This window comes from Lutjanus erythropterus, chromosome 15, assembly GCF_056507025.1.
Source record: "Lutjanus erythropterus isolate fLutEry1 chromosome 15, fLutEry1.hap2, whole genome shotgun sequence".
Taxonomy (NCBI): domain Eukaryota; kingdom Metazoa; phylum Chordata; class Actinopteri; order Lutjaniformes; family Lutjanidae; genus Lutjanus; species Lutjanus erythropterus.
The window spans coordinates 29,479,729-29,504,700 of NC_139331.1; the positions used below are offsets into that span (position 1 = coordinate 29,479,729).

The following is a 24,972-nucleotide window of genomic DNA, read 5'->3' on the forward strand; positions in this document are numbered from 1 at the left end:
TGCTGATACATGTAGACACTCTGAGTGGGAGTTTCTATTTAACAAACCTGTAAAATAACACAGGTAGAGTCACCCTTTAAGCAAATAGTTTCCCCAATGTGCATACTTTACAGAGCCCCAGAGGGAACATAACCAAAAACTTTTGACTTGGAAAGCTAAAAGAATTTTGCGTTTCTGGACTGACGTCTCACTGAGGCAGGAGCGTTTTTGTCAGAAGTATTTAAAACGAGTCTTAATGATGAGGTGTGTTAAGCGCTCTTAGTCTTACAGGAAGGTTCTCTTTTTGACGTGCCTCAGCTTTTTTCTTGTAGAGGCGTTCCCGCAGCTCGCTGATGCGCTTGTCCATCAGCGTCACTTCCATGTTGCGTTTGTTGAGAAGCTCCTTCTGTTGCTGCAGCTTGCTGTTCTGCTCCTGGTTCAGCTTGTTCCGGATCTGTGGATGATAAACGCAGATGGAAACTCGCACACAGATTCACTAGAACAACAGATACAACCAGGAACACAAAAAAGCATTCTGTAGATGTTGCCCTTCTTTCTGCAGTACCTGAAGCTCCTGGTAGAGTTTGCGGAGCTCCAGGGCAGCAGCGCCCGTTACTTGGCCACCCAGGGTGGTCTGGATGCCGTTGAGCTTTCCCCTCCGCAGGTCCTCCAGCTGCAGGCTGAGCTGCTCCACCCTCAGCACTGCAGACTGCAGCTCGGCCTGCTTCTCTTGGAACAGGCTGCTGACTTGCTCGATCTCTGCCGCTGAACAGAGAAATGAAGGAATCACGTCAGCTCATTCATAAGCGACACTTTAAGATTAGCAAGCTTAGCATTCATCCACAGTTGACTGCCTTTTTTTCTAGAGCCAGGTCGTACAATTTGTAAAACAAGTTTCAATGGAGGCTCTCACCACATTAGCCCTGCTAAACAAATATATGTAAGAGATTACAGCACCAACCTAAACTTAATCATTGCTGCTATTCTCTTACGCAGCTATCAGATTGTAAAAGGCTTTAACTTTCACTATTAAATCCTGAAAAAAGTGTATTGTCAAAATGTTTTTGCGTGTTGCATGAAAAATCGATTCTGTCCAAAGCATACATACACAGGTTGCCATTGATGACCTTGCTGTAGTCCACCTGGCCTCTCATCGCCCGAATCTTCTTGAGCTTTGCCTCCTGGCTCTCCACGCGATCCTTCAGCCTCTGCAGCTTCTCGCTCTCTGAGACGCTTTGCTGCTGACGTCGCTCCTGCTGCTTCAGGTAACGCAAACGTTGCTCCTTCAGAGAGCGAGACAGAGATTGACATTTTGTAGGCAAACAGGCAAACACAAGGTAGGACAACAATGTCAAAATTCATCCAACAGCGTAGAAAGCCTCAAGGTTGGACAGAAATGCGTAAGACAAAACGTCATTGGTTTATTGTTTATACTTTGATAAGTCAGGAATCAAAACACAGTCGTGGATATAAAACCAGCAAGGCATCATCCCAAGGTTTAGAGGATACATACTCTAAAATTGGGCAAAATCTTTCTATTGTATGCGCTAAATGAAATGCTGCGTCGTGTCAAGACTGTCTGAAGGCTGAAGAAAGGGTCAGATGACTTCATCTCTCTACCCAACTGAGAACTGCTCCAGTTAAGGTCCTAAAATAGGAAACGACAGGCCCAGGTTTCCAAATGACTGCAGGGCGTTGAGTGGGGCCTACTTTTCAGACGCCACAACAAAGCCAATAGATCGTCTTTCTATCTGCGGGTCTACAGTGAGCTTCATCCTGCATGACTGATCGCCACACCACAACGAGCATAGCGGTCAGACTTTGTTAGTGCGCCGAAAATCCCCTCCGAGACTGACGAGGTAGACTGGTTAAGTGGAGGTTTGCCACCAAACTCTTCTTCCTCCCATTACAAGATGAAATCTACTTCCTATAAGCGCTGTTGGGAAGTAATTGGTCCTTGAAAGGTGGAATCCTTGGTGTTTAAAGTCATGAATATTTTACACGTTTGAGTAAACACTGTGTTCCTGTAGAGCCTGAACTATGAATTCTGACAGAGTGGACAATACTAGCTCTGTGACTCACACTGCCTCCCATCTCGTTTGTTACGTAACTGTTCGCCCCTGTTTCAAGTCATGATGGGACTCTCTGGATGAGAGTAGTGCATCAGTGTTCAATTATCTCCTGAACTTACTTGGCCTGTTGAGGCCTTGAGCCACGGCCCAGTCTGCGTCTGCGAGACCAGACAACAAGACATAATGTAAGACTGACCCGCACCTTTCTGCTCACTCATGCGTGACAGATGGAGAGCTATGATAGTCTGGACTTTAACCTACAAGCAGGGCTGCACAATATGGTAAAAAGTCATATTGCAGTTATTTTCACTATAATTGTAGTTGTGATATGCTGTACAATTAGTGAGAATGATCATTTTTGCATTGCAATTTTCAGTTTTAATAATAATTTAGAAAAAAAATATCAAAATTGTAATGTTGAAATATTTGCTGGGGTCTGTATCGAACAAACATGTTTTCTTTTATCTGGAGATTCAGAATCTATGCACCAATACAGTATTATTTTCACATGTATTTGGGTCTATGTGACTAATTTATTATAAACAATATGAGCACTGATTGTAGTTGAGTTGGGTTTTCTGGAATTCTGTACTTATTCCACATATTTCTCAGCTGTATCTACAGAGAGCAGACAGGAAGGAAGGAGGGAGAGTCCGTTTTTTGGTCCAGGAACACGGTAAAAACTTTAAACTCATGAGGTTATTTTAAAGTGCAGCTCTACATGCGTTTAGAGAACCACAGAGCAGCTGAATCACATGTTGGCCAGCGTGGAGAAATGTGCTTCTGGCTGCTGCTCGCTACAGAACTGACATCTCGCGGAGCTTCCACTCGCTGTGCATCTCGGCCGGGACTGTGCGCAGTTGCCCTTAAGGATTACACTGCAGCCCATTTCATTGGCTGATCAATGAAAATCACAGAAACACAGGAAAATGAGGTCCTACCCTTTAACTATGTAAACTGCAAAACAGGCGAGTTGTGAGCCTCTGTGAACGTTCTCCTGCCCCCCAGTACTAACCAAGAACAGTTCTGTTGTTCATGAGTGCCAAATTCCTGTAGCATGCTTTTTTGATTAGTAGGAACCACACCTTGAGTGAAAAACCATTATAATATTCAACAAAATGATTCACAGTAATATTAAGAGTGAAGACAGGATGTTACCTTTGCAACGAGCATCTGCTGCTGAGCCTCGATTTGCTGCTGCTGCCGCGTGGCCATCTCCTGCAGCTCTGACAGCGTGAGCTCCACACGCTGATTCCCCACCTGAACGAAGACACACACACACACACGAGAACTAGTCAACACACTGAAATCTGAGCGGAGCGGTCTGTTGACATCCACTGAAACGTTACAAGAACCACTGACGTAGACTGTAACTGATGAGGGGTAAGGATTTATGAACACTTCAAATAGTAAGGGCGTGCTTTTCTTCTAATTTAAAAAAAATGTGGTGCAATACGCCTCTTCTCCCTCATATTAAAAGTTGTTTGATTCAAACCAGGGTATGACCCACCATTTATTTTCCGCCCTGTGGGAGCTGCTGTGAGTACGATGACACACTTACAAGGATACATGACTCGTCCTCCAGCCAAAACATCATCTAGTGGCTTTGAGTAAAAGATAAAAGGTGGAAAGTTCAGTTCTCTTGAGTAAGACTGAAAACATCTACATGGTAGTTTGGGGAACTCGACTGTGAGAGCCAGTGCAGCGTCATGTAGCATGTAATACTCAGGTAAATATTTGATACAATAAAACTTTTAAGACAAGTCTGCGTCAGTAAGAGCAGAAAAACACAAAGGTTACATAAAAACATTGCATAAGAATAAAAACATGAAAACAAAGAAACAAGTTACGCAAAAAGCCATTTGCGGAAATGATTTTAAAAGATGTCTGACTTCAGCAGCCAGAGGGACAAACAGCAGGAGACTTAACAGCAGTGAGAGTCGGACTCTACTTCCTCCACAACGAGGCTCCAAACGTCATTACGACGGGACATTAATTGTGACGAGATTCAGTTAGTGAGGCGCTGAGGGCAATGTATACATTTTTGGTTTTAAGGGATCCGTGTGTAGTTTAATCTGCAGATTATTTTCTTGACTGTTTGGTCTAAAAATTAGCCTGAGAACCAGATGAATCTGCAGAGCTCAATGCAAATTAGCCTGGGCAGAAAACAACAAAAACAAAAATGTTCATCGCAGTTTTCTAGGATGATGTCATTAAGTGGCTTGTTGTGCAAGACTACCCATCTAAAACTTAAAGGAGTATTCCACTGAATTAAGATTGCACTACTATAAGACTGTCTGACTTAGAGAGATATCATCTTCTTTTTTCCTTATATGTGCATATTGTGTATTGCTGTAGTTTACCTGGGGCTGGGTGACTGGAGGAATTTATCGATGGATTATTTTTTAGGGGGCAATTTTTTTTTTCATTATATTTTGCTAATTTGATCATTTGCACGAGTAATTGCTGCTCTGCCTGTAAAGCCAGATTATTTTCACATCTAACTTGGATTTATTGATTTATTTCAACCAAACAAGAGCTGACGGCTGTTATAACCGTGGAGAGTTGTATTTTTGTTTCTGTCTGCTGCGTTTAAATAACAAGGCTATTAAAGCTCGTCTTAGTTTGGTAAAAGAGACAAAATTGAATTCGGAGGTTGGTTGGTTGTAATCTTTTGTTTAATATGGAAAAGAGGTGTGAGACATTTCCTTTCTTTCTTCATTTTGTGACACTACTTTGTTTATTTACTAGACATAGCAAACATAACATAGCAGTTGCTGGGCTGACAGCGGCTGGTTAGAAAATACATCTCCCAACTCAAAATTTTATTTATTTTTAAATATTTTGCTGTAAGTAATGTTTTATATGCATTTTATCTGACCGTTTCATACTATAATATATTTTGTTAATGTTATTCTTTATTGTTTTACTTTATGTACAAACCTTTGAGACATGATTTGTGATATTGAGCTATTGATTATTCCATGCATTCTTCATTCTGGCCAAAACCTGAAGCCGACATTACCCACAATACATTTTACAGCCAACAATTTCGTCAGAAATTAAGAGTTGTTATGTTAGCGGTGGGTAATGTGGCTAATGAATCATCGAGCTGCTTGCCTCAAGCAGACGCCTGGTAAGCTAACTTCTTTCTCCAACTGATACCGACTCAAGTGACATCACTTGAGGCTATTTATGAGATTAAATACAACTCCCTCTGGAGGCAAAAAAGGCTTACACTATTCCACTATTTATACCACAATTTACTATTTTTAGTGATATAAAATAAAAGAAAGGCTGCAAATGAATGTTTGGCATTTGATTTAGCAAAATTATTTAAACAATTATTTATTTCAGCTGCAACTGTAGCAAAAGAAAGAAATATTTCACCTCCTTAAATATTCTTAATGACGTCCTCTTGAGCCAGAAATCAGCACCCATGTGTTGTTCAAGAGCTCACAGAATAAAGGAAGACTGACTATGACGTTAAATTCTGTCTTTCCTCCGAACAGACTTCTGAATTTCTTCAAAGCAGTCGCTGCAGTCAACACACCGGCTGAGTACTCTTCAGTGAAACAGCAGACTGAGCGAGCGGTGAATACAGTCTCCTGAACTACAATCGCCACTGAAATGCTGAAGCGCTCCCAGACTTCGCCTTTAGGAAGTGTGTTCAAAGAGGGAGGAGATGATGTAGGAAATGTCATGCTGTTTTTTTTTTTCAATAACAAACTGAGAAATGTAGGATACAATTTCAGAAACAGCACTTTTTTTTAAACATAAAGAGGTAAGCAAGAGGCACAGCAGGATGACGACATGAAAAATAGAGATAAATTAGTTTAAGTGAATGATATGTTACGGGGAAAGTTCACTCCAAAATCAAAAATACATAATTTTCTCTGAGCTGTAGTGCTAATTATCCATCTATATTGTTTTGGAGAAATCGGCTGTAGAGATGTCTGCCTTCTCTCCAATATAATGGATGTAAAAATCACTTATGGTGCAGCTACACCTACACTTTTTCCAAAGTCAAATTCAAGCACTTCTTTCAAGAATTTTCAAGGCGCACTTTTAAGCTTTTCCAGCACATATACTCAAATGATTATTTCCCTTCTTCATCATATTAAATCAGATGTTAATGTGATATAAACAACCAAAGTTATGTTTTGGATTGAATTCTACAGAGGGGTGACAAATTAGATCAATATGTTACCTGTCTGTAAGTAGACTTGGCATCCTATATAACCAGACTGAGCCAACATCCCACGTTTTTTATTTCTTTATCTAAAAAGCAAACTTTTCAGTCAGGTAGTGGTTTCTGATGAATGTTTCAAGCACTTTCTCCAAAATCCAAGCACTTGTCAAAACCTTGAAAACACTACATTCAAATTCAAGTGTTTTCAAGGATTTCCAGCACCTGCGTGAACCCTGTCAAAGATAATCCACAGACTTTGTTGTGAGCAGTTTGCGTGGTTCAAATTTAAACACTTTTCAAGAATCTTCAAGCTGAATTTTCCAGCGTCTTACAGCTAATATATACATATTAATGCATACACTCAAAATGATTATTTAATTCCCTTTTTTCACATTAAATCAGATGTTATTGTGCAACTAACAACCAAAATTATCTTTTGTGATGTGACTTAGCATCTAATACAAAATGGCTCTTTTATTTCTTTACAGGGTTTTTACGTGCCCCTATCTCATTTAATAGCGGTTATTAAATAACAACAAAGACTAAAGTTAATTGTTATGTTAACTGGCTGCAATGTCTAAGAAGTGACAGAAAATGTCTTTAAATGTCTTGCTTTGTCAGTCAAAAGCCCAAAGATATTCAGTTTAATATTGTAGGTAATATGCAGTGGGAAATCTCCATATTTGAGTGGCTGAAAACAGCGTTTTCTGCACCTTTTGCATGAAAAATTACTTTAGTAATTAATCAATCAAGCTGAGAGGGCAGACATCTCTATGGCTGATATCTCCAAACCTCAGTAACTCACACCAGCACAATCTAGATGTATCACTAGAGCTACAGGCCGGAAGAAAAATATGTATCTTGGATTCTGGTGTGAACTGTTCCTTTAAGTGTAGGCTTTATAGTTTGCCTGATATGATCCCAAACATGCAAGTTGAAAGCTGGAGACACAAGATAAAGTCTAGTTGAAATAATCCTGACATATAACAGACAAAAATATCATATGAGCTGCTTGTACTTAATTAGAAGAGGCAGACATTTCGTGACTCATCCACTTTAAATAAAACGGGAATAATTTGACTTTTATGGTATTGTGAAGTGAGGCAACAACAGTATGCATGTCAGACACCATCTCATCTCTGAACACACTCAACACGGACACTGCATTTGCAGCTTTGCACGTGTGGCTCAGACATTAGAATACCTGGCATTTGTTAAAGTATATAGATATAAGAATGTGTGGGAAGGCTGGGGGGGGGCATGAGGATGTGACTCAAGCGAGGTCGAGATGGGGAAGAGCGGGGGAAGCCACTGGCACACATACAGCCACGCTCAAATGCACTGCATCGGTGACAATTCACCCGAGGGAGAAACAGACACACACACCCTCAGACAGTGATGAAGAGGGAGTTGGAGAAACACCCGACTGAGCAGACGAGGAAGGAAGAGAGAGCAGCCACTAAAGCCTCGCTGATGATGAGGGATGTAGTCCTACTGGGAGACTACAGTACATTACTCCCTCCAACAACTGGAGATATTTATTCTTGTCTGAAACAAAGAGCGATTCATGATTTCGACTAAAAGAATCAAACTGCATTCATTCTGCTTCACTGGTCACTTAAATGCCAGCAATGCCCATTTGTAATCTTACCTTCTCCTGAGTAAAGTATGTTTGCTTTTCTATATTTTCACATGTCTGTGTTAGCGCCTAGGCTGTAAGAAAGGAAATTTTGTTCCTGTGTGCTATGTAAGTGGAAATGACATACACCATACTATTAAACTATTATTATTATTACTATTATACTGCAATGATCATCAGGATAATGGTTGAGAATAAAAGAACCCTGTAATTCCTGACTATTACTCATGAAATAATGTACTGAGGAGCAAAAAAGCTGAAAGAACTGACATGAGTATTTAATTAACCGAATAGCAGAAAATTTTCAGCAACTACTGTAGCTTGATAATAGATTGTAGGAGAAATATGTAACAAATGCACGTCCACAAATGAGTATATCAGTCCAAATAACAAGTTGGAGCCATAAGTGTATATTAAATCAAATGATTTTCAATTTAATATTAAAATTGTGACACCCCTAACATTTACCATCATACTCGACTGGTCATTGACATAAAAAGTGGTGAATCTTCCCTTTAACTATCATAGAAGGCAAAGGAAAGGGCAAATCCCCGTATTGGAGAAGCTGAGACCAGAGAGTATTTGGTCTTTTTGCTTGAAAAATCACAGAAATGATTAATTGATTATCAAGACGATTGATCCTAATCATTTCAGCTCTTGTCAAATGAAATGTTTCAATACTGCCAATAACCTAAAAATTTAAAAGAAATTGAAAAAGCGTGCGATCATGGCTGTAGCGTTCCCTTGAGGCTCCTCTGCTCTTTACGAGGCAGCGTCCCTCTCAGAGGATGATCAGCTCTGCTTGGTGGAGAGAAAGCCCTCGGGGTTTGGGCAGCAGGCCGTGGAAAAGCCAAAGCAATGATCCTCTTAGGGGCCGTTATATCATCCAGCAGGCTGACTGATATAATCCTCTAAATCAGATATTAGGAAGAAACTCGGCCACAAATGAGCCTCGGCACTTGGGAGGTTAAGCAGAACCGGACATGCAACTTATAATGTTTTCCTCTCTGAGTGAACGGACAGTGATGATAAAAAGCAGTTTTTACTTGTCATGACAAAGTGTGGGTCTTCTAGGTTAGTGCACTCTTAAAAATAAAGGGTTCTTCCTGAAGGGCTCAGGTTCTTGCCATAACCTTTTGTTTCTGAAGAACCCCTATTTGGAGAACGGGTTTGTAAAAGGCTCTGTTAAGAACCCTTTACATCAAAGAATCCTTTGGAACCCTTTTGGAGTTCTTTAAGTATGGTTGACATAATTAAAGAGCTCTTTCATCAAGGGTTCTTTGTACCATGATATAAAAAGGTTCTCCATACAACCTCTGGATGGGTTCCAAATAAAACCCTTGGGATATGAAAAGGTTCTCAGCACAACCCCTGAGAGTGTTCTAAATAAAACCACTGGAATACAAAAAGGTTCTCTGCAGAACCCCTGAGTATGTTCTAGATAAAATCCTTGGCATATAAAAAGATTCTCAGTAGAACCCATGGGTATGTTTTACATAAAAAAAAAATGGAATATAAAAAATGTTCTTGACAAAACCCCCCCTCACTGGGTTCTTGTTAGCACCCTAGAAGGTGGAGAGGTTCTGAATAGATCTCCAGATAGAGTTCTGGAGCCAGTGCAACACAGAAGCGTTCTCTGTAGAACCTAGCATAGGGGGTTCTGGGTGAAAGCTGTAACCCATTATGTTGGGTTCTCGGTAGAACTCCCTGAAAGGGTTCCAAGTGGAACCTTAATAAAAGGTTCTAACAGGAACCAAAAAGGGTTCTGTTATGGTTCTAGTTAGCACCTACATGTCAAAGAGTGTAGCATGACACTAGCAGTATATAAACAGAGCCTGAAGCTTAAAGATTCGATCAATAACTGATTTCTACATCCATAAAAACACATATTACCTCATGATAGTTCCTCAACACAAACAAGAGTCGAAGTTGTGGGTTCTCAGGATAATAAAAGGAATGGCTTCTGGGTGCTCTTTGTGCTACAGTCTCTTTTGAAAACAAAAACCACGACCCCTCCATCTCCCACCGCGCTGGATTCTTCCCTCCACCCTTGAGGTTGAATTAGTTACGATTCCTTGAACGCAACACTTTCCTATTGTGAAATCTGGGACAGACGGTCGAAGAGAGAAAGGATGCCATGCCAGAGGCTGCTCTTATCAGAGTCATTCACGTCTCCCAGCACACACACTTCCTAAAGCTAGAGCTCGACATGCACAGCAGCAGGTTCACCTGACAGGGAAATACTGTCAGTACGTAGATATGAAACAGTCCGGTAACACCAGGACCTGTTATATTACTCTCTAACACCAGCTTAATGTCCTTATGTATCAACAAATATTGGTAATTTTACCTCACAGAGACAGGAGATATGTCATTATTGTACAATGAAAACCTGACAAGTGCTGCTACGAAGTAAACATGCAACTGAATTTCAGTTTCATCAGAGCCCATTTTTTAGATGTAAAGGAATGACATCTACTGAACTCACTGGAGGAATGATGATCATCACTAATATTAATGTTTTTCAACAGTTCAGAAGAGGACTAACCACTCTAAATGCATTGTTGTTGTTGCTATTAGAAAGCCACTAGGATCTGAAATCTTTTTTCTTTAAGTTGAAGCGAAATTAAAACTAAATTTTTTTGTGTACTTAGTTTGTTTTGACTTGTATAAAATGTGATTTCCACAACATCTGCGTAGGCAGGCATTAAAAATTCTTCATTATATCACTACAGTTCCAGGGTAATATACACATAACCCACTGCTCTGAATTTGACCAGTTAAGTGCATGTACATACATATTACATGATCAATAATCAATAATCAATAATGACTGATAGGAAACTGCACTATTATGGTAAACTTTTCAGATATATGGCGCAGGCCCATGTCGAATACAAAGTGTGCAGGAGTTTGACAAGGACACTCAGCAGCTTTTAAAGCTACATGAAAGAAAAGTAACATCTCGAAACAGTCGGTGCTAATTTTAACAAGCTAGGCTAACTAGCTTCTGCTTTCACAGAGGAGCTCCCATTCTCTGAGGGAATGGTAGTTAGCTTAGCTTACTAGCTTGACAGCATGATAGATTGCATGTGTCACTGTAAAACATGCTGAATAAATTAACAAATTTTTTAAAAAAATTTCAGGGCAATTTTGAGTAAAATAATTTAGTTTTTAGCTCTGCCATGGAGATTATATTTTCACTTTGGTTTGTTTGTCTGTTTATCAGCAGGATTATGGAAAAACAGGCTTGGTGGAAAGTTGTTGCAAGGGACAAGGAACAACCCATTAAATTCTAGAAAATACATCAATTGTAACACTGGTATCTATGACAAAATGACCTAATTTTGATGCACAAACCTGTCATAATTAAAGCAAACAGTGCACTGCGATTTAACATACAACAAAACACAACAAAGCCCTGACGAAGGCGTGTAGTGGTCGAAACATATTGGTATTTTAAATGATGTAGCCATCACAATAAAGGCATTGTTATTTTTCCTTCATTTGGTATGTATGAAACAAGTAGTGTCCAAATTATCCTTAGTGTTTTTTTCCCAAGTCAATATGACCAAATAAGCATGATTTGCATATCATAGAAGACTGGACTATTATATTTGGGCTTTATATAACTTTCATTATAGCTCTAATCTTTCCATGGAAGAAGGCTCCAAATTACAATAAGTTACTGCAAGTATATTTCTATTTTACCATAATTTAGATAATGCTAATTAAGTCTCACCCCGTTCTCATTGTGCTTCTCTCCAGTGTTTCCACTTCTGCGGCTCGTCTGATCCTGAGACTGCTGACTCCCTGCAAAAAAAAAAAAAAAAGAAACAGTCACCATCACAAACACGGGCAGGGCAGGGACACACGAGTGTGCGCAGACGAGCGCGTGCACAGCGGCACATTCAGAACGCCACAACCGTTGTCAGGAACAGTTTGAAAATTCACTGACACGATCGCCCATGACAGAGGGGTTTAAGAACTGGGACAAGCACTGCTGACGAAAGCCACCTAACTCAAACTCTTTTTTATTTAATAATAAAGGCCAGATGGAAAGATGAGAGTAAATGATTTAAAACTTCACAGGAAAAGAGAAAAAATCTGCTGTATAAAAATCACTGGATATCTTGGTGGTACCTTTGCTGCAAAAATATAGAATCTTAGTCAAGTTCCAAATTTATATGAAACATGAATCACAACAGGATTACATAACAAGTCTGTTTCTCTTCCACCTGTTTACATTCTCTGTCTGTACTTTCTTTACATGTCCACACATGCATACTGGTATTAATTAAATTCCAGTGATTATTATAAGTCACTGATCTCACACAGAGCCGGTTTCACTGATTGACTTTACACCTGGCTTTTAACATGGCTGTACTCCAAACACAAATCCAAAGAGATTAACGTTAATACAGAGCGTGTGTCAAAACAGAGCAGTGATTCATTGCATTGACATGCCCCTTCAAGCATCAATTAAACTTTGATTTTTCATCCAACACAGCCTTTTAACTCTTAACACAAAGGGGTACTATGTTAAACAGTGTTTACAGAGGTGTTGAAACTGAAGTGCAACATCTTTGGTGTGTGAGGTGCATGAGTGAAGGTAAAACATGCTGTCCAAGTGCTCTGAGGTGCAACAAAGGCAACAAATCAAACATGCCTAAACCCAAAAGACTTAAGATACCAGCGTGAGAAAGGAAGCAAAAGAAACATCGACTGATGCCGGCATCCATAGCGGAGCAGCCAGGCAGAACAGGTGTCAGGAATTCCCTGACTCAACCCTCCACCCTCCAGGCTCCTTCAGGTAGAGACACCACAGAAAGCATGGAGGAAAGCATGACAACACACACCTTGATCACTGCCCTCGGTTGGTGAATCTTCGTGCCGGAGGAAGAACTTGACTTCTTGTTTCCGAGGCCCCCATTTCTGCAGATGTTCATACATCATGTGCTCAAAGGGGATCGCTCGCTCTACAGAGACAAAGAAGTTAAGGAAAACATTTGTTAAACATATTTGTCTTATGGAAACAATTCATTCAATTTAGTTTTTTGTAGTACATGTCCAACAAGTAAAAAGCTAAATTCTGTGTTGCCAGTTAAAAGCATATTCACTTGCCAGTTAGAGTTAGATTGATACAACTTTTAGGCTACAGATAGCAGCTGGTTAGCTTAGTACAGCAGCTAGCTTCACTTGGTCCAAAGGCAACAAAATCCATCTATCAGCACAGCTAACCCTCACTAACAAACTTAAGATCTGAGCCACTTTATGCTGTCATCTGTTTGTCTTGACAACAAGGAGGGTTTTCTAAATTAAATTAAGTGTTGATATCCCTCAGAAAACTGGGGACGCTGAGATTGATGCATGCGCGTGAAAACTTAGATGCATTTCAAGAGGATGGCAGTCCTCTGTGTGTGTGTGTGCAAAGAGAGGCCGAGAGACAAAGAGACAGAGACAAAGACAGAGAGGTTTTAGGAGGTTTCAGGGGCAGACAGCTGCATTGTCGGGCACCAGCCGAACACGATTGCATAACGTGGGTTAATAAAGCCCTTGGCTGGGATGTTGTTTTCAACAGGGGAGTGGCCCCTCAGCAAAAAATGCTGATAACACCGGGTATGTCAGCGCGACTGTGGTGATGGGAGCAAATCGCTTGGACCGAGTGGAATCTGCTGTGACAGTGCAGTGGACTGTAGCAGCACGTAACCCTTTTCTGACCCACAAATTTTGTACTTGAAGTGAGTTATTCCTTGTCAAATAATCACTAATGCGAATGGCAACATGTACAACCTAAAATTAAAAAAAAAATTGGGACGCTGTGAAAAACCTAAATAAAACCAGAATGCAATGATTTGCAAATCATTTTTGTCTTGTATTCAGTTGAATACAGTACAAAGACAAGATATTGTATGTTCAAACTGATTACTTAATTACTTAATTGTTTTTTGTAAAAATACAATCATTCTGAATTTAATCAAGTATCTTGTCTTTGTATTGCACTCAACTGAATATAGGTTGAAAAGTCAAATAATTGCATTCTGTTTTTATTATCGTCTTATACAATGCCACAACTTTTTTGGAAACCTGACCAACAGTCTGCATGAGGGTGAGAAGATAATGACGCCATTTTTGGGTGAAGTATCCCTTTAATACATGCCCCTCTTCTCTTTGAGGTTGTGAAACTTTTGCCTTATTTATAGCCTTTCCATAATTTTCTTCCACTCAGGTGGTCGTGCACGACCCAGCTCGGCTTTCTTTCTTTAATGAAGTGCTTGTTCTTACATTAACGAGGAAGGCTAAAGGCTACTGCTTCATAAAATTAAATTCTTATGCAGTGTCAAGCTCAGTGATAATGGAGTTTCAGATGACCTCACCTTCATGCATTACTGGTGACACCCACTTATTCTTCCTCTGTAACATGGCAAAGCTCTGAGGGAGGTTCTTTCTCCACTTAACAAGCAGCACAGTTTCGACCAGCTCTTACCGTTGCCTCTCCAGACCTCGGCCAGGTGGCAGCCGCTTTCGCCGGGCTCTTTGCAGAACTCGACGACATCCCGGCACGTCGTCTCGGGGGTGATGGGCACCTCAGTCACAGCCTGTTCCCCATCGCTGAGGTACACCGTCAATATCATCTGAAAGAAGAATAAAGACAGTTATTAACAGGTTAAAGAGAAGATGATGCTTAATGGTCACACGGTGAATAAAGTATAAAAATCAAGGAAGAATTACCGAAAAACACAGTGGCAGATTATATCAATATGCTATAATATGTGAGATATCAAAAAATATGTGACTGGCTGAGGTGTAGTTTAAGGACGAAGCTGAGCCCACTCTTGCGTTGTACAAAGCCCAGTGTGCTGATGCTACACTTTGCTGTCCACCGGCAGTGACTATTAGTTTGAGCTGCTGGTGGACTCATGCCTGTGCCTGCCACATCTCTGTTTACTATGATTAGGGCCTGCCATAGTGTTGAAAATATACACTTCAGGCTGGGAGGCGAGGCATTGCAATACAAGCCACCACACGTTTCTGTCTGTACTCAGATGAAAGTCAGAGAACTATAAATGCTTTCTAAGAGATTCAGGACACGTTGAGTCAATGAACATCTGAGAAAAGCGCAGATCTGTTCTCTATACAACCTTCAATACAGGGGTGGCTACGTGTTTCAGCAAATCAAATTAGGCTTTTTAAGCCACTGTTTATTAATCTCTTCTTAGGACTGGGTGATACGGCTTATAAACAATATCTAAATATTTTTAGGCTAATCCACGATATACAATAGTATAATAATATACCGTTCATTCTCAAACAAAGTAAACAACAGGGTTGTGCTGTGGAAAATCAAATATCATGATACATTTGACCAAATACCTCAATATCATCATTGCAACAGTATGTAACACCACGTAAACACAATAAGATTTTTGATAGATAATCATCCGTAATGTGAATATAATTAGTGTTACAATGTATGTAAGTGTGTAAAGGCAAATAATAGAACAACTAAAACTGAGTAAGTAGGTTCAGAAAATTACACCACTTTTCTATAATGCAACCTCTAAAACCATGATAAGACAACGCTTAGACCATGTCACCATATGATATCCAAAATTATTTTCTTTTTAAATCGCTAACACTAATTTATAACCAGTTAAAAATGCCTTTCTGCAGCTTTGAGACCTTCCCAAACTAAATTTAAGAGTATTTAATGCACCCTGTGTTGGCAGAGGACAGTAAATAGGATTAGGACCAAAATGAACTTAAATGAACCTGACATGGACAATTTGTACTTCTGGTCAATCTGCACTTTCATGATTAAAGGAATGACACGAACAGCCAACTGAGAAGATCTTGGTCCTTCGTGTATGAATGGACACAGCCAGACACCAACTGCATATCACACAGCTTGGGAGGAGGTACACAATATGGGTAACTCTCAGTTTATGTCGTTATTATCAAGGGAGTCTGGAATCTCTCCAAGGACCATCTTATCTGTACCTCCGGGCACCTATGAGCCTCCCAACATAAAATAAGCCAACCGTGAAGGGCTCAGAGACATCTCAGGTCACAGCACAAACTAGACACTCCTACAAATTAGGGCTGAACCATTACTCTGAATATTAATTGCTATTATACGTTAGCTGCGTTTGAAAAGACAGACTTCATCATGGCCTTTATGCAAGTTCAGTTAGTTGTCAGTAAACAGGGTAGAGAAGGGAAATCTGGATTGCTTGAATTATAGTAGCTTGCTTTTAACCAGTTTAACAACTTACATGTGCCATAACAGGGAGGATCAAAGCCAAGAAACTGTTCAAGCGCAATGCAAAGAAAAGCAAGTTATTAAAACTTAAAATTAAACATTACTTCCACTGTGAACGGGCCAACTAGATCAGTAACTACAACACTGTTTACATATGGCGCACAATGTCAAACCAGAGTCTACACTGTCAAATAAACCAATCTATAATTGAAGCAAAGAACCAAAATCTCCTATTAGTTACACTATTTCCCCTAAATTAGACAGTCCTTTATCGCAGAGCTGATTAATTAACTGAAATATTAGTGGAATCACAAAAAAACAAATGCAATATCCAAATTGCAGTAGCTGCAGTTTTTTTGATAAACGTACAATCTGTAACAATGTCAGATTATAAATGAAGCATTGTGGTGCGTTACACAGATGCCCTGGTCTATAGATCACATTCTCCAGACATAACAGACCCCAGCCAAAGATTACACTTTTTTTTCCAGTTCCCATCCAATTCTAATATCTACATTTGGGTATCTGCCAATACTGATACTGCACCAATACTAGCACTCTTTTTTTCCTGACGTTTATGATTATTTGTTATAATAATTATTATCATTATTAATATTATTTTTATTAGTATTATTAGCATTATTTGCAGTAGTAGTGGTAGAAGTAGTAAGAATACATGAGCCTGAAACTTGTGGGGCACTGTAGGATTATCGCTTGTAACATTCACATGCATAGCTGTGAGCTCATTTGCATAATTCCCCATGATGCACTGATAAAGTTTGCCACTCCATAATGCTAATGTCAGTGTTTGTAATGTGTTTGCTCTGGGGATGTAACAATGTCACAAACTCACGGTACGGTGTACCAGAATAAGAAGTCCACAATACAATATTTACCACGATATTAAAATGCAAAGAAAAAGGACAATTTTAAAAAAGTCCTTCATTAAATAATAAATCTGATGTTTACAGAATTTTTGTTTGTATAAAATGTGTTTTTCCTTGTCACTTAAAGTGCTTCTGCTTTCCTTCTTTACTTGAACAGAATAAAAGCAGCCAGCCATGCATGTGCTCAATTCACAATGCATGGTGAAAGCATTTACAAATAGAAAAAGCCTGATGTTGGTGTTGCAAGTCTGATCAATGCTCTACGTCAATATCAGGCCTCAATACAGATACTGGATCGAATCAGTCCCAATCATCAACATTTATTTATTCAGTGAAAATTAAATGCAAAAATTACCATTCCCACTAAAATTATGACTCATATTGCATCACAATATCTGTCAAAATAACTGCTATTTTTTTTTTGCATATTGCTCAGCCCTACGTCATATCCAGAAATTTCTACCACAGGACCTAAATGCAGCCTCTTCAAGCAATCACCTGAGAGTGTTCAGAGGGCTGAAAGTGCTCTGATGTACCTGACAAGGAAAAGTGGCTGCAATGTGTATATGACCTTTGGACTACTCCATACAGCACTGCCTGCAAAGTTTGTGTCTTGTGCTTGGATACAAGCGCTGAAATGATTGGGTGATTAATCAACCAGCTGACTGACTGACTGAACAAATCGCTGGGGCTGACCAATTTGGGGAAATTTCTTTTTAAACCAACACTGAAACTGTGATATAAATTAAAATTTTCTGGGTTAGTTTCTTATAGTATTTGGGCCAACATCCAAAGTTGGGATGTTGTTTAAAATATAATAAAAACATAATGCAATGATTTGCAAATATAAAAGATAAACTTACATTGAATTTGATGCCGGCAGCATGTTCCAAAAAAGTTGGGACAGGAGCAACAAAAGACTGGGAAAATTGTGGAATGCTATAAAAACACCTGCTCTACAAGTCAGGGGCAAGGTCGAAGACCACCACTGAATGCCGTGAACTTTGACCTCTGAGTTGCCACTGCATTGAAAACCCACCTAATTGTATAAAGAACACTACATGGGCTCGGGAACATTTTGGAAAACCGTTGTCAGTAGACACAGTTTGTTGCTGTACCATGCAAAGTCAAAGCCACATATCAACAACATCCAGAAACACTGCAGATTTCTCTGGGTCCAAACTCATCTGAAATGGACTGACGCAACGTGGAAAACTGTTCTGTGGTTTGACGAGTCCACATTACAGACTGGTTTTTGGAATCACGGACGTCTTGTCCTCCAGGCTAAAGAGGAAAAGGACCATCCAAGTTGTTACCAGCACTAACTTTAAAAGCCAGCATCTGTAACTTGAATTTACTGTATATACTTTTTCTTGATCAGCATATAGTGCATGCACTGTGTGTGCATTATCCATCTGGAACGTAGAACTTTTATCATCATATGAACAACACTGAAGCATAGTGGATGCAATTAGATTTTTCTTTTACTCTAATCAGCACACAGACCATTAAACCTCAAACTACCACATACACATATGCATGCACATACACACACATACACACACACACACACACAATTTCCAATGTATGTCAAATGCTACCCCTAAAGGAAGAAAGCTGAGAGAAGGCAAAAAAAAAAAAACACAACCCAAATCCAGATGGTCCAAGCTGATAAAAACATATCTAAGAAGATTCAGTCATTCCAAAATATTGACTCTCTCGGTTAAATAGGGCATAAGAAAAATACTGATCCACTTTGAATTTAGGTTGCAAAATGTCAAATTTTCACAATTTCGCAACTAATTTTCTGGGTAAACAACTCTGTGGATCCTGTGATGAGATTATTAAACATCTTGGTTGAATAAAGCCAAAATACAGGATGAGAGGAGAAGTGGATAATGTCCTCTCAAAACATCTATATACACTGAATGATCACCATCAAACTCTAACTGTGAGGCTGAAACATATAAAAAAATTAATAAGATACTGTTTTCAATCTTCCTTGTTTAAACCAGTGCACATTAACATTCACTTATTTGCTCTTCAGTTTTTGGGTGATGAGAACAAGCCAAACAGAACTCCTGTACATTCATGATTACAGCATATCTGCATGATGTGTTTTTCCTTCTGTGGTGGCACACAGGTTTTTATTGTTTTCTGTGGCACGAAGCGCTCCGGGGGGTTGAGGTGTGCCTTCCTGCTTCATGTGACAGGCCTCACTTTCTGTGTCACTACAGAAAAACAGGACTGTGTGTGACTGTGAGGGGAAAATATCAATACCAAAGCCGAAAGTTTGGAGGGATGCAGTTAAAATGTTGGCTGTGTTTGAAAAGACAGAGTTTATTGTGGTCTTCATGCGAGTTCGGTGCGAGTTCACTCAGTTGTGAGTAAACAGAGTATTGTATTCAGGCAGTTTGCTTTTAACCTGTTCACCTTTTTCAGATTTGGACACGTGTCGCTGGTTAAACATATCATAACAGGAAGGATTTGCACCAGGAACGAATTCAAATATAATGCAAAGAAAACCAAGTAATCAAGACGTAAAGTGAAATCATTACTTTGAGGCTGCAACTAATGATTATTTTCACTGTCGATTAATCTGTCAATTGTTTTCTTTATAAAACCTTTAGTTGTTTGGTCTGTAAAATAATGAAAAATATGTTGTTCAATGTTTCCCAAAGCCCAAGGTGACGTCCTCAAATGTCGTGTTTTGTTCACAATCCAAAGACATTCAGTTTACTGTCATAGAGGAAAAAAGAAACAGAAAATATTCACATTTAAGAAGCTGAAATCAGAGAATTTTTTCATAAAAATGACTCAAACTGATTAATTGATTACCTGAATAGCTGGTGATTAATTTAAGTCGACAACTAATGGAATAATAGTTGCAGCTCTACATTACCTACACGATCAAAGGGCCATCTAGACCAGTAATCCCAACACTTTGTTTACATATTGCTCACAATGTCAAACCAGTCTACAATGTCAAATCAAACTAGTACCAAACAAAGACCAAACACCTCCTGCTAAATCGTTTTTATTTGAATAGTTTTTCAGTGAAAATTAAAATTGTGATGCAAAAACTTTCATTCCCGCTAACTGTGTCAATGTGATTTTTTTTTTTTTTTTTTGCCATGTTGTGCAGCCATACCTGCTAGCTTTTTATTTTTTACAGTGCCTAAGCAAAAAGAATTTAAAAAAAAAGTAAAAGTAAAATCAGTAGCTATTAGTCTCCACAAAGCAGAAGGGACATATGGCTGAAAATCTGCACATGCTGTTTTATGTTAAGCATGTGAAGTAAAATGCGTCTGTTTGTTAAGATAATATTAATGCAATCATTATGCTGATTTTTTTGTGCATCAATAGGAATTCCAATTACGTCTTAGCATCAAGCTTACAGACTAAGGGCTAATTATTTATATAAAGAATCAAGACTGTGTGAACCCTAGTATATGGCTGGACCAAACTCAAATTCAAAGGGTTGCTGTGACATATAGAAGACTCTTTATTAGGCTTCTTTGTGCCTTAATGTGACAGTGCCACAGTTTTTCTCTTTAAAGTAAAAACCTAACTAAACTACAACATTATTAGGAGAAGTTGGCAAATTATTTTACAAGATCATTATGTTGAGACACTAATTCATTCATTTGAGAATGTTTCTTATTGTAATGACTTACAGGATCTTTTTTTCGCCCCCAGCACATTGGCAGAAATGGGCTTCCATAGAGAGAGACAGGACGTAGACATGCATGCGTGGAAATACAGATGTTTCATAGAGGCATATATCACACAAATCTACCCGTTTGTCACTGTTAACAGACACCAGTCTGCAGCCACAGAACTGTCGAGTAACATCAGGCTTCATGATCAAATAAAGTTTATATCATGTCGACACTTTTGTCCATATTCACTCACTGCCTCTCCTGTTCTCTCTGCTGGAAGTCATCACACAAAACAGCCCAGTGGTTTTCCAGAGGTTCATATGGTGCAGGCAGAGCATCGACGCAGCTGTGGCCGCAGGGAATACGATTTGTTTGAGGGGCATGAGCCAGAACTGACATGGCACAGCCACCATGAAATTCCTGGCCTCATAATTTATATAAGCCATTATAAAGAGCCAAAAACACAAAACTCTGTCTTTAAAATGCTTTTGGAGAACGTGAGCGAGGTGTTTTAGCTGCAGCTTGTGTTCCAGGTGAAGTGTGCTGCCTGGGCGCAGCCCTGTATGTTGGCAATGTGCTGTTGATACTTACTTAATCATGACAGGCCTAGGACTATATCCAAACCAATATAGTTCACTATTAAATGCATACTAAATGTAGACATGCATAATTTAGTAGGTACTCAAATTCAGTCAGGTTTCATTGATGCATAACGGTTTGTGTGGCTACAATAATTGTCAGTGCATGCTGCTGTCACATGTTATCTAAATTTAGACACCGGGCCACCTATAGATCATTACTCTGGGAGTTTCTGTGAGACAAGTGACTCATCCATTGTAATGATGCAACTGTGTGATTCATTGACATTTTCTGCAGCAGCCCGACTAAAACAATATGGTCACTTGTGCGTGGGAGCTTCTGTGACTTCACTCAGCTGAATTAAAGCCCAAGAGCTCACATTTTGTCAAATTCTGAAATCATATGTGGTGAAATGGTACTGGAGCCGAGACACTTATATTCACATATCCAACTAAACCCTCCATCTATGTTGTTTCTTATGGTTATTAGGATCTGTTGTCCACATCGACTAGTAATGGATGTCATCTTTGGGACCTGATGTGCAGGAGCATTAAGGGAAAATAAGAAAGTGAAATAGAAAGTGTTGTAACTAAGCTGGAGACTAGTTATGTTCACATTTTACTGATAGATAATTACTTTGCTAATCCCCAAGGGATGTTGGAGTGCTGGCAGCTGCATAATAAGATACAACATGGTACAGGAAGAAAAATATTGAACACAAAACAGCCCAGTGAGGCCAGTAAGAACATCAGTTTGAATACAGAAAAAAAAGATGCCATTATTTGAATTTGTTCTGGTGGAAATAGTTTATACTTTATTTAAATTTCTGTTTTACGACAGTGTTCAATAGGAATAGGACAACTTATCGAATATAGGGTTGGAACTAATGATCATTTCCATTACCGATTAATCCGACTGATTTTCTCTATTAATCGAGCCACTGCTTGGCCCATAAAATGTCAGAAAATGGTGAAAAACGTTGATCAGTGTTTACCTAAGTCCAAGATGCAACCTCAAATGTGTTCTTCACATTTGAGAAGCTGAAATCAGAGAATTTTGACTTTTTTTACTACTCAAAAATCTGTTTGCATAATAGTTGGCGATAATTATCCCAAATGTTTCTAACAATGTTTAAACCCAGAGAGATCTGTAATTCATTCAAGGTAACAGTGTGTTTCCTGATAGCCGACTGACTCCTGCATTGTTCTTGTTTTGCAACTGAATTTAATACATAATTCAAGCAATCATCGCCAAAGACAATTCATGCCATTTTTTGCACATGCTTAAGTCATGACTGGCTACTTTCATTATTATTTCATTAAAGAAGGAAAGCTCAAGCACTTCAAATTAAAAGAAAAAAAAACAATCTTATACATACAAAAAATGCTGTACTCAACCAATTTATTATTTAAAAGGACACTTATTTTGAATTGGCATTTTTCTTTCAGGGCTCAACAACATGGATTGCCTGCTTGCCTGGGGCAAGTAAATCTAGCAACTCACTTGCTCAACCAGGCAAGAGGTAAAAAGTAATTACTAAACTATTCTGATAATTAATCATTAAGGTAAAAGTAAAGTTTTATGCAAGAAATGGCAGAAAATGCTGTACTAAGTCTCTCAAATAAGGAGATTTCCCTGCTTTTTCCCTGTTTGTTATCACATTACACTGAATATCTTTGGGTTTTAGACAAAACAAAGTATTTAAAAGCATCACCTTGACTCAACTTTAGTTTTTCCTGTTGATAACTGCTAATAAATAAAACAATTTGGGCTGGGGCAAGTAAAAAATTACTTTGGGCAAGTAGATTTCTGATCAGGCAAGTTAAAAAAAATCCTCACCGTTAAACCCTGTCTTTGTGTTTTTTAAAACTGCGAAAATATACTTTTGGGGACTTTTTAAATTGTGGTATAACAGCACCTTGAGTTTTTGGTATCACCACTTTGCAAGTGTTCAATATTAAGAAATATATATATATTGTAGCAATAAACAAGGAGGTGGATATCAAACTTCTTCTAAGGCACAGACAGAACTGCTTCAATACTATTGAGTATCAAAAAATGCCTTGTCATTCAATACCAAATTTCAACACCTTAGGAGTAAATCTCCATGTTGTGGTTTGTTTTTTATGTGAGTGGCAAAATGCCAAAGAACTCAAACATAAAGGTGGTGAGAGAGAGAACTTAACTTATCTTAATGACGCTGTGGTAAATAGGTTTTTATTTTTCTGTGTATTTTAGAGTGTTAAGGGAGCCAAAAAATGACACTTAAGATTTTTTTTAACATAATGGACAATGTAATTTTTATGTTGTTAAAATGGAATTTATAAAATTAATATTAAAAAAAAGTATTGTTTAGGGACTGGTATCAAAGTCGAGGTATTGCTACCAGGGCAGATACTGAATTTTCTTAACGATACTCTGCACTCCAGCAATCAAATCAGTTCACCAAAGACCTACATGCTAAATATCCTATAGAGGATATCAAAATAAACCTTCAATTAGCTAAAGACACGCAATTAATCAATCAGACAACAGAACTAAGGTGCAAACTTGGGCCTTATTTAAACTGTTTGCAAAAACCCAAAGCTGAATATTCCAAAATATACCTTCACATGAACAGAAACTACCAAATGATGTGAATAAACACCCAAGAGAGCTACAGCATAGAAAACAGAAACCCCAGTGATCCAGCCGACTGACCACTGGAGAAATACCAACCGCCCTCACTAAGTTGCGTCTGCCCATGGTCTTGGCTCTTTTGACTGCCCTGCGTTTCCTCCTGATCTCCTTCTTTGGCGGCCGGTGGTGCTCCTTTGCCCAAATGGGGTTTTCCTTGGAGAGGCTGACGAGGCCGCGTAACACTATAGTCACAAACCTCTTCATCATAGCGCTGCCGCTTTTGCAGGCATGAGACTTAATTGTTATGCCATCCTTAGCAGACCTCTGAAACAGACAGTGGTGCGTGCTTTGGAAAAGTGCTGCAGAGGAGACTTGAGAGGAGGAAAAAACACTTGCTGTATGTGTATTTCAGGGAGGGAGGGGGGATGAGAGAGAGAGAGCTGGAGAGAAACAAACAGTGAGAGAAAGAGAGAAAGACAGAGAGGGAGTCACTGGGTAGTGGGCGGAGGAGGGTGCAGACAAGTGTGTCTACTCGAAAATTGTCCCTGGGTTGTGCCAGCGGCTGCAACACCGACGACTCCCTGCTAATGAGAAATAGTTTGGCCACAGCTGTATCTGGCAAGTGGGTGAGGGCAATAACATAGACGCAAGAAGGGGATCTTCCTCGTACTGTATGTCGGCTGTACGTGACTAGAAACAATCAGTATCCCTCTCGCATGATGCGTAATGCTACAGTGGGCATCATCTGGAGAGGAGAGGGGCATTTATCATTTAACTTCTGAGAGAGAAAGAGGGATGCTTGGCTGGCCTGATCTCCAGCAGGATGAGTCAAACAGTCTCGTCTTCTCACAAATCCTGTCACTCATTTACTCACACAGAGGTACCCACAGTGGAGAAGAGAGATAGAGCAGAAATCTTCCTAAAAGCTAACTGAAATGCCGTTTTTTCATGAAAAGACCTTCCACAAATGCCTCAGATTTAAGGCAAAAATATATATATTTAAAAGGAACAATGTGTAACAACCGCATGTCAACAACAGCAGTCCAAATAGCAAGTTTGCACCATAGACTGCATATTACA

At 39.2% G+C, this 24,972-nt stretch overlaps 1 protein-coding gene across 3 annotated transcripts in view; it reads right to left on the reverse strand.

Moving 5' to 3' along the window:
* ppp1r13bb (protein phosphatase 1, regulatory subunit 13Bb) overlaps positions 1–24,972 on the reverse strand; it is a 43,309-nt gene that overhangs the window by 11,597 nt on the left and 6,740 nt on the right. For 2 of the 3 annotated variants that reach the window (XM_084736964.1, XM_084736966.1), the window contains exons 3-9: positions 14,370–14,517; positions 12,742–12,861; positions 11,625–11,695; positions 3,210–3,311; positions 1,088–1,262; positions 545–744; positions 269–433 (exon numbers count right to left, since the gene is read on the reverse strand). In XM_084736964.1, coding sequence (XP_084593090.1) covers positions 269–433; positions 545–744; positions 1,088–1,262; positions 3,210–3,311; positions 11,625–11,695; positions 12,742–12,861; positions 14,370–14,517 — 981 coding nt within the window. The remainder of the gene's footprint in view (positions 1–268; positions 434–544; positions 745–1,087; positions 1,263–3,209; positions 3,312–11,624; positions 11,696–12,741; positions 12,862–14,369; positions 14,518–24,972) is intronic. The other variant, XM_084736965.1, reaches the window with a different exon arrangement.